This window comes from Montipora capricornis, chromosome 12, assembly GCF_036669925.1.
Source record: "Montipora capricornis isolate CH-2021 chromosome 12, ASM3666992v2, whole genome shotgun sequence".
Lineage (NCBI taxonomy): Eukaryota > Metazoa > Cnidaria > Anthozoa > Scleractinia > Acroporidae > Montipora > Montipora capricornis.
This window is the reverse complement of record NC_090894.1, coordinates 41,388,445-41,398,444: the sequence shown is the minus strand read 5'-3', so window position 1 is coordinate 41,398,444 and position 10,000 is coordinate 41,388,445. Positions and strand designations below refer to the sequence as shown.

Genomic DNA, 10,000 nt, shown 5'->3' with positions numbered 1-10,000 from the left:
GAGCTTTTCCGGCGCCAACCACAGATGATGAAATCAATTGATGCATGACATAACCCATCAATCAGCATCTTTGGTTCCCACAGTACATTTGTACATTCGAACTCAATACCACTGGAAAATGAAGGTGGAATATGTATGAATCTTTTTACTGAAGATATTCTTAAAACATATCATAATGGTATTCTCGCTGCAAACTAAAAAGAAACTCTAGTTTACTTTCTGGAGGGGGAGTCAATCTTCCCAGTAATGTTTGGAAATTTGATTGATGGAAGCCAAAACGCAGTTTGGCATTTGGCACTTGACGGTGCGATTCCGCAGAATTATCATGAAAGAATTGGGTTGCATTTAAACAGCTTTCCAGGACAGCTGATGAGTGCATGAACTTGATCCTGGATTGGATCATCAAACACAGTACTAAAAGAACTAACTGGTGACATCTTTCTGGCTTTGTACATATACCATGCCTGAGTTCAGATCATGCTGTCATTTGGCGATATAAAATAACTTGAATAATCTATTTAAGGTGACTCCCTTGTTTTGCACCACACATCTTACATGACATGTAATATGTATATTGTATATTGCGCAAAACATTGCAACTTCGTAGATGGTGGCATTTCTCGCTGCCTATCTGAAGAGAGACAACAATCGCCACTTTTGCTGTTCAAAAGCTTTAAATTGCAATCACGATAACTCCTCTTGGTTAAGAAATTGTTGTTTTCAAATTTGCCCCAGTCTTTTTGTGGAAAATGATCATTTTGAAGCTGAAATTGCCCTTTAATTTGCTGTCATTTGTCGACGTGTTGCAAAGAAAGAAGCACAGTGACCCCCTCCCCTCTATGGTAAACTCGTAAAAGATACACGGAAAACATTTTAAGGAGAAAAAGTTGGATAGTAGAAGTTAAAGTATTAAAAAATATATATATAAATGATGTGAAACTGCATTTGGATCCAGACACTGAGTGCAAGGTGATGACTGGTTCAGCAGTGGTCCAATTTGCTTACATTGCTTTGCAAGATTGAGCAATTTGAAATCACTTTAATTTGTAGCCTGGACAAACAAGTAGGCTCAAGTTTTCAGTACTATTCAGTATCTTTTTCTACATAAGAACAATTTTTCCGGTTGATCAAGTTTCAAATGCTTCTTGCATAATTTGGTAAAAAAAAAGACTTAGAATAAAGGGCATGCACTGCAAAAACAAGCATGGTGACCCCATGCTTTTATTGCATTTTTTTAATGTCCTGTGTATGAATATCAATTGTGCCAAGTTTGACAAAAATCTGGGTAGTACAATGTAAGTCATTTTCAAGGGAATAACCTTATTAATAAGGATTTTGTAAGTTAATACTTTGAAGTGTGTTTATAATATTTATGATTAGTCTATTGTACTTATTAGAACTCTCTTCTTTTCTGATAGGTGACAGGCCTCAGATCTACCACTAGATTTCTAGTTCGTGTTTATTGTGATGCTAATTACTATGGTACAGATTGTAATACATACTGTGTTGCAAGGGATGATGCTGGTGGTCACTACAGGTGTGATAAGGACACTGGAAATAAAATCTGTTTGGATGGCTGGATAGGACCCAACTGTCTTACTCGTAAGTACTGTAGCTGGGTGTTTGTCAGTCTGTGTGCCTGGGTGACTTTTTTATGAACTCAGACCAGTTTGATCAGTATATACTGTACTGTTAACATGGATGACATTAAACAATTATTGGATGAGGTTGAGCATGATATCATGAATTATCAAAACCGAGGTCTGTGTTATCTGCCTCAGCCTTCGGCTGAACACTCCAAGGGGCTTAGTAACCAGGCAGACGTTGAACTTGACATGATAAATGTAATATTTGCAGCAGATATTACATTTATCATGTCAAGTTCACAAGCTATAAATTTGTGAATTGCTTGAATGCTCTCGACCAATCAGATTTTTCATAGTGAGTCTGATGTATAATAATAAGTGTTACTGGTGCACTTGAAGACTGAGAGTCTTGTGATTTTTCAAGTGTGTACAATCTGATGATTCCTCCGCATGCCAAACTGGTTGACCATTATTCCTTGGGAAAAAATATTGGGCTGGTTGAAGAATGTCTTTCAATTATAATATGGACAAAACCTGTTGACTGGTGAGTGTGAGATTTTTTTTTGTCCAGTGACTGCATTTTGTTCCTGGTTGCAGTCTGACATAGTTGGAAGCTAAAATTTCAAAGCACTCACCTGGAAAAGGTTTCACTTGGCCAGTTTCCTTCATAGAAAAATTAGACCCCCCCTCAAGTCCTCCCCTTACACATGTATGTTTGATATCCTTCCTTAGTTTATTTTTAATAGCTAGTTCAAGGTGGCTTTGTTACAAAAGTTCCGACAGTTTAAACTATTGACCTACAGTGTATCTGTCAAGTATCCCTAAGTTTCATTTTCAAGGTATTTCAGAACAGATGATGATGGATGATGCAAAGTCGCTATTTAATTTGCAAAATCCCATGATACAGCAAATTTTGAGGGTTATTTGCATTAAAACAGTGAATTTCCAGTTCACTGAAGCATGATACAGTCCCAAGAAAAAATACATGTAACTTGTATTGTATTTATGTAAAGAACCCACCAAAATGTATGGCATTATAATGGAAATCGGAAAGAGTCTATTCACTAACCTTACGGCTTTGCCTCCTAAAAGGCAAAGGTAAAGTCTGCTACGAGCCTAGAAGGCCCACCAGGCTGGCACTTATCTCCAGTTTCTGTAGCATGAAGCGACTAGGAGTATTTCTACTCCCCCCTGGATGGGATGCTAGTCCATCACAGGGTTACCCCCAGCATTAAATTCACTGTTATCCATTTATACACCTGGAAGGAGAGAGGCACCATGAGAGTAAAATGTCTTGCCCAAGAACACAACACAATGTCCCCGGCCAGGACCTGAACCCGGACCACTCAATCTGGAGTCGAGCACACTGACCATGAGGCCACCGCGCCTCGGACCCTGAAACAACGCTTAACTCCACAATGAAAACAGGAAGACACTTAATTCAAAAATTGACACGCAGTTTTATTGACCTATATTATTTTTACAGTGGAAAGTAGAAAATATTTATGTAAACTTACACTTATTTTGAACAGTACAGTCTTGATTTAAAAATTGTACTCGCCAAACCGGGTAAGTTATTCATTACCCAGCTGTTTTAGCACTTACCTTAAGGCAAGTGGGTGAGAGCCTGGCAATTTCCAACCGTGGTCTGATTTGACTTACAGTTACTTTACCAAACACTTGTGAACTAATAAGAGGATTCACATGGAGAGTGGTGAATCTGTTTGTTCCCAGATTCTCAATACTAACCCCTTGGGAGCAACATTGCATGGTTGCTGATTTGGGAAAAGCTATGGGAGAAGCTTGATTAAGTCTTCTTGATTTTGGATCAAAACCTAAAGGTTGCTTACAAATTGTAATGTAGCTAGTGGAAATTAATGGAGTCCTTCAAAATGTTAGGCGCCATCTCAACAACACAAATGATGTACGTGTAGGTCAACATCAATGTCTATAAAGCCTTAGAAACCTGTCTGGAAACCTGTCTGAGGAGAACAGAGAATAATGGAGAACTTTCTCTGCTAATTAAAAGAATGGGTATTCTGTAATGAGAGAATGACTAAATTATTGGAATCACCCATGACAGGTCCACCCAGGGACATAATTTCTGGAATTGTATTGCATGCAGGTCTGTGATTACTTTATAAAAAGCATTATAATTATAATTATGGGTTTGTTACAAAACCAGTTTACTGGAAGCCTTGTGAGCTTCCAGTCATGTGAGCTTCCAGGCCAACTGTAAATTGTGTCACTGTCAGTAGCTTGCAACTTTCAATATCTACTTTCAATTAACATAGAGGGAAAGAATCCTTAATCCTGCGGGTTGCCTAGGTATGACTTGTTTTTTACTGCATAATACTTTTAACAAGGTTATCATTCTGTTTCTCTTTGTTCCAGCTATTTGCAGGACTAGTTGTGATCCAAACCATGGTTCTTGTACAGTACCTAATACTTGCATGTAAGTGCAGTTCATTAATACTTTTTGTTTGTACCCAGGCAAGTAACAAAGTTGATCTGATCCTTTGGACTTGATTTGTCTCACCAAGTTCTTGCCTCTCCCAGTAAGAAGGTGTCAAAATTTTTAAATTCTTAGAAGCTGCTCCTGAAGACATTATTTTGGGATGCAATATCTTACATGTACACACTTTGGAATACAGGCTCTCTGGCTACTATGCTGATTTTAATAATCACTTTTTGTCCAAAGAGCAGTCTTGCCTGAACGGGTTGTTGAACACTGTGAATTGTGGTAAATGCATGCACTTAAGAGTATTGATACACAAAATATCTCAAAGGAGATCAGATCACGAAGTTTATTAGAACTGTTACTATCATGATAGTTTTGAATTGCTGTATTTTGTTCTTAGCCGAACCTGATCACCCACTTCGGTATAACCAAAGCAAGGTTGTAATAGGTGGACAGGGGTTCTTGTGTGCATGACTGCAGCAGGTTCCACTAAAATTGCCTACGACAACACTGTACTTAAAGGGACTTTTCTTGTTGGATATCAAGATTTGGAGTGCATCTAATTAGGCCAATAAATATTGATGTTAGTTTGTAACAATCTCTTTTGTTCTGAATGGTTTAAAGACATGAACACTGCATGATCATGTGAGGGAAAGCCAAATTTAAATGCCTTTAAATTTAAAATTTCTCTATTGTTTCTGTTCCAGACCTACTTTTTCCTGAACTTATTTTAGTTAGTTGTTCATTTTGATGGCTGCCACAAGCTCTAGCTTAATTTTGGTTTAGCACCATTCATTTTGATTTCTTGGTTGTTTTGTGTAGATGCGACAGTGGTTGGACTGGATCGCTTTGTAATCAATGTATAAAAAAACCTGATTGTTCAGGTAAAGGTTGATTTTTGTTTGTCACAAACCTTGTCATCAAGTTGACACCAATGTGATGTGGAACATGTTGTGTGATGCATAATTTTAATAACATCTTTCTGTTCTGTTTCAAACTGTCAATTAAGTTTAGTTATGGGCAATAAATTGATAAAAAAGCACTTTGTTTTTGACAGTACATGGTGACTGTGTGGAGGGAAATGATTGTGTTTGTCATCCTGAATGGACAGGTCCAAATTGTGACCAAGGTAAATATTGTTACAAGTACAGTACACTCGGGTTTACAAACAGCATTTATAAATGTATTACACAAGAGGTGTATTCATTGGTTAAAAGTTATGAAATGTAGTTTCTACTGAATAATAATAATTATGTTTAGTCTAGTATTTATTTTGTTAATCAATAACTTTAAACGATGAAATGATATATGAAATGGATCATACGTACATTATAATAACTTTAAAAGCTTTTTAAATTAGTAAATTACTGTTATTATAGTTATGACAGTACAAGATGTGTGTGATGGCCAATTAGTAGCATATTAAACGTTTGAGTTGGTAAAGGTAAAGGTACACCTTATTTAACGTCGGAAGTTCTTTTACTCTCTAGAGAGAATTCTCCCAGGGGGCCGACGGTGTGCTCATTTTACCCCCCTCTTTCCATCAGTGCTCCGTTTTAAGGGTATTAAAAGCTCTTTATGTTATAGGCTACACTGAAACGAAAGAAGTCGAAACAAGGATGTGAGATCCGGGGATTGAATTTGGGACCTGTTGCACCAAGGGTGCGCACTAACTGACTGTGCCACCCTTGCTCCTTGACCACCATGACATTAATTGTATTGATCAGTCTTGCTCAAAGGCCTTGGAATGAGAATTAATTGCCATAAATAGCTACTGTAGCTAGCAGAAACCTCTTGGATAAGTGTTCTTTTCTTTCTTTTGGGGAGAGATCTACATGTACATGTAGTGGCCAAGGTTGTGTTCACTGCCCATTTCATTGTTCACTGTTTGCAGACTTGAACATGTGTCGTGATCCACAGTTGTGCAAAAACGGTGGGACTTGCATTAACACAGGCCCTGATGAGCACAGATGTGATTGTTCACCTGGTTACACTGGTGCTGATTGTGGAACAGGTATGATGAAAAAGTTGTGATAAAGACTATAATTATGCAAAGAACAGTACACTCTTTGATATCAAAAGCAAGGGCAGCATGGAAAGCACAGGGAACTCAGGCTGTCACGGCAGTCCTTGCTTGCTACCTGTTTAAGTCTAAGAGGGTTGGCGTTGCACAATCTGCGAGCACCATGAACCTTCCAAAATGATGATGAGGATGACAATTTATGACAATTTACAATTTTAACCCTTTCACTCCTGTGGGGTTCCCCATAATTTGACGAGTAAAATCGTCTGGCGTTAGACAGAGTAAAATCTATAAGTGTCACTCTTGGAAGTGAAAGGGTTAATGGGGAGATAGTTTTTGAGTGAATCTAGCCGTTGTTAACCCTTTCACTCCTGTGGGGTTCCCCATTGAGGAGTAAAATCGTCTGGCGTTAGACAGAGTAAGATCTGTAAGTGTCACTCTTGGGAGTGAAAGGTTTAATGGGGACATAGTTTTTGAGTGAATCTAGCTGTTGTTAACCCTTTCACTCCTGTGGGGTTCCCCATTGACGAGTAAAATAGTCTGGCGTTAGACAGAGTAAAATCTGTAAGTGTCACTCTTGGGAGTGAAAGGGTTAATAATAATTCATTGAGGATGTTGATCTATTGTCTTCGTACATGTATAATGTTCTAACTACATGTATCATTGTCATAATTAGCAGGTATTCACCTCAGTGGAGGCGGCTAGTCGTGGATATTCACCAAGCCGCCAAGTGGTGTGGTAAATATCCACCACTACATGTAGCCACCAACACTGAGGTGAATAGTTGAACATTTTAGTGTATACTAAAACAGTGAGATACATGTAATATACTGTAGCACAAAAAGATGATTTAAACTCAATACATTTATTCCTGCAAAGATTACGACATTTTGGGGTGCAAATTCTGCGCGAAATGCTCGGTGGTGTCAATTGCAAAGATATACGGAGTTTCAGTAGCCAATCAGCACGCGCGTTCAATGCTATCCACTGTTTTAAATACTATAATTTTACTAATCATTGTGATCACAACAACATAAAAAATGCATGTCTGTGTTATGGCAAAGGTCCCCCACAAGGTGTTGTATGTATAGCATATTTGAATATATTTTGATAGAAAGTGCACTGAATAGATGTGTATCATATTCCATCCATCATAATCATGATACATGTATATGCTAAAACAAAAAATAAGCAGGGAAACAGGACGACTTGAGACATCTTTTTCTGCCTTTGTCTTGGTGCTGCAACCTGCAGCTGGACTCTTGAAGTGAGCAGTAGTATTTGAAATGTCAATACTATATTTCTTGCATTTGTTGTCAGAAATCAACCTTTGTGCAATCAACCCTTGTCAAAACAGCGGCAATTGTACAAACTTCAGAACCTACTATACTTGCGCATGCCCAGCTGGATTTGAAGGAGCTGACTGTCAGACAGGTAGGAGAAAAACGTAATTAATCCCAATTTGGTTATTTGGAGATCATCGTTATCAAACTTTGCGGGCATTTACGGTACATGTACTTTTCCATACAAGTTATGAAACTTGGAGGCCTTCTTGGTTCGTTTTGTCCAGTAACAGGCTACATTTATGGCGAAAAAGGCAGAGAAAATGATTCTTAAGGACGGTGTGTACTATTGTTATTGCATATACGTCCTTTGCATCTCGAGATACTCGGATTTCCTATGGGTGGTGCTTAGTAATAAAGGGATATTTTTGCGCAGCTTAAAATTATGTGGAGAAAGCAGAACTTAGCATTAGTGCTTTTGGTATCCAAAAATAATTGGGGGTAACCACAAATCTTTCAGAGATAATTAAGCTTCTGTTTGGAAAAGAACGCCATACATTGCTTTGTATTTTAAAACTTTTTACAAATAATTATTGTTTATTTTAAATTATCTTCGAAAAAATGCGTGGTTACAGTAAACCGCACAAAAATACCTCAGAATTAGTAGGCTCCGTCCTTAGCTCCACTTACAGAGATATCTTTCTTTCCTCACCAGCCCTTGAACTTGATCACCACCAGTTGTTCTACAGTTGTGACTTGTGTTTGAGACCTTACACTGTATCTGTTTGGCTGTGCCAAGAAAAGCGTTCAAGCTTTCCAATACTGGCATTGTTTAATGTGTATGCCTGACTGTGGTATTCTTCTTTCTTTGCACTGGATTGGGATTTCAAAGCCCAGTATTCCAGATTCTAATGTACAGAAAGTTTCTGGATTCTGGAATCCGTAAATACCCTACATGGGCCAATTGTAATGATTGTACTGTTTCCTTTTTAAATTGCAGACATTGATGATTGTAAACAAGATAACTGTAGGAATGGGGCAACTTGCAGGGTACTTTTAATTAGACAGTGCATTTTTTTCTTGGTTGTGTTTTTTGTGTGTCAACGAGATCAAGAGCGCGACATCCATTATACGACAATCAATAAATACGACATTATCTAAAGACGCCATCTTGAATTCAAATCAGTGCCCTCGATTCCGTGTTTTCTAGCCTCTTTCCACGTTAATGTATTCATAAACTACGCAAGGCTAAATTGTCGCATAAAATTTTATTTGAATGCAAATAATACATTTATGTCAATTAGACTTACTATCCTCATTTTGAAACAAAGATTCTTTTGAAATAAGGCTAGGACGGCTTACACGTATCAGCATTAAAAAAAATAATAATTTCGCCGCCATTATGCAAGCGATCTGTGGATCCTGTTTTGAAACTGGATTCCTTGCGCTGTGTGTCAAGACTTGAATATAGATTTTTTTAAATTGGTAGCCACTAGTTTAAATTAAGTGTTAAAATACCTCTTTAATGTGATTGTTGTTCCTCTTTCAGGATGCAGTAAACGATTATCAATGTGTCTGTGTTGCCGGATTCACTGGACGTAACTGTGAAATCAACATTGATGAGTGTCAAACAGCCCCATGCAAGAATAATGGAACCTGTATTGATCAAGTCTATGGTTACAGATGCAGCTGTCTTCAAGGATTCAGTGATGTCAATTGTTTAACCAACATTGATGACTGCACTCCAGGATTATGCAGCAATGGAGGTAGTAACTTTTTTAAGGACGGTGCCTACTAATTCAAAGGTATTTTTTCGTGGTTTACTGAATATGAAGGAAAAGCAAGCGAGTAAGAAACAAGGTGACTCAAGCCAAAGCACATGGAAATGCCCGGCCTACAAACCTCCCTGGAGTCCCCCCAAATACCTCAGGAGAAACCATTGCATTGGCTTGGTTATAACTTTGCCTAGATGATATTTAGCCTCATCAAATGCTAACATTAGGCCTTTAGTTTTTTCTGTATTTGGTATTAAAACAATGACCTGTAACCTCTACCTGCCCTTTGATTCCCATACTCAATGTTATACACTGTACATTGTAGGTTGAGTTAGTTGTTGGTTCTCTACTCTGTCGCAAGAGTGTTTTTTCCCTGTCACAAAAAACAGCACTTGATTTGATTTTGCTTGCTTGCTTATTTGGCTAGAGATTATGTTAATAATAATTTTTTAAGAGCACAAATGGAATGGAATTGGGCTGGTCGTGTGGCTAGAAGAACAGACAACCGTTGGACAACCCGTATTACGTTCTGGAAGCCCCGGCGACACACAAGGAATCGAGGAAGACCAAGGACAAGATGGAGGGACGACTTCGGTAGTTTTGTAAAACACTGGCACCGAGTTGTGCAAAAATTAGACCAGTGGATGACAATGGAGAAGGCCTAGTGCTGTCGTCCAACGACGGACATTTAACGACTCAAACTGAACTGAAGAGCACGATATTCCATCTTAGAACCAATTCATATGTTTTAACTCAAACTGTCCCGAAAATTTAATGGACGTGGATGTTTGTGACAGCCTTGGATCATCGGATCACAATATTGTTTATTTTAATTTGGCTGGAAAACTATCTCGTCCGTACCAAGCTCCCAA

The 10,000-nt window shown here is 38.2% G+C and overlaps 1 protein-coding gene across 1 annotated transcript in view; it reads left to right on the top strand.

Moving 5' to 3' along the window:
• The window catches only part of LOC138027787 (fibropellin-1-like), a 49,381-nt gene that overhangs the window by 12,446 nt on the left and 26,935 nt on the right, over window positions 1-10,000 (top strand). Inside the window, exons 4-11 of the mRNA XM_068875401.1 lie at window positions 1,419-1,602; window positions 3,981-4,041; window positions 4,870-4,931; window positions 5,105-5,176; window positions 5,942-6,061; window positions 7,391-7,504; window positions 8,354-8,403; window positions 8,903-9,119. Of these exons, the coding sequence (XP_068731502.1) occupies window positions 1,419-1,602; window positions 3,981-4,041; window positions 4,870-4,931; window positions 5,105-5,176; window positions 5,942-6,061; window positions 7,391-7,504; window positions 8,354-8,403; window positions 8,903-9,119 (880 nt within the window). The remainder of the gene's footprint in view (window positions 1-1,418; window positions 1,603-3,980; window positions 4,042-4,869; window positions 4,932-5,104; window positions 5,177-5,941; window positions 6,062-7,390; window positions 7,505-8,353; window positions 8,404-8,902; window positions 9,120-10,000) is intronic.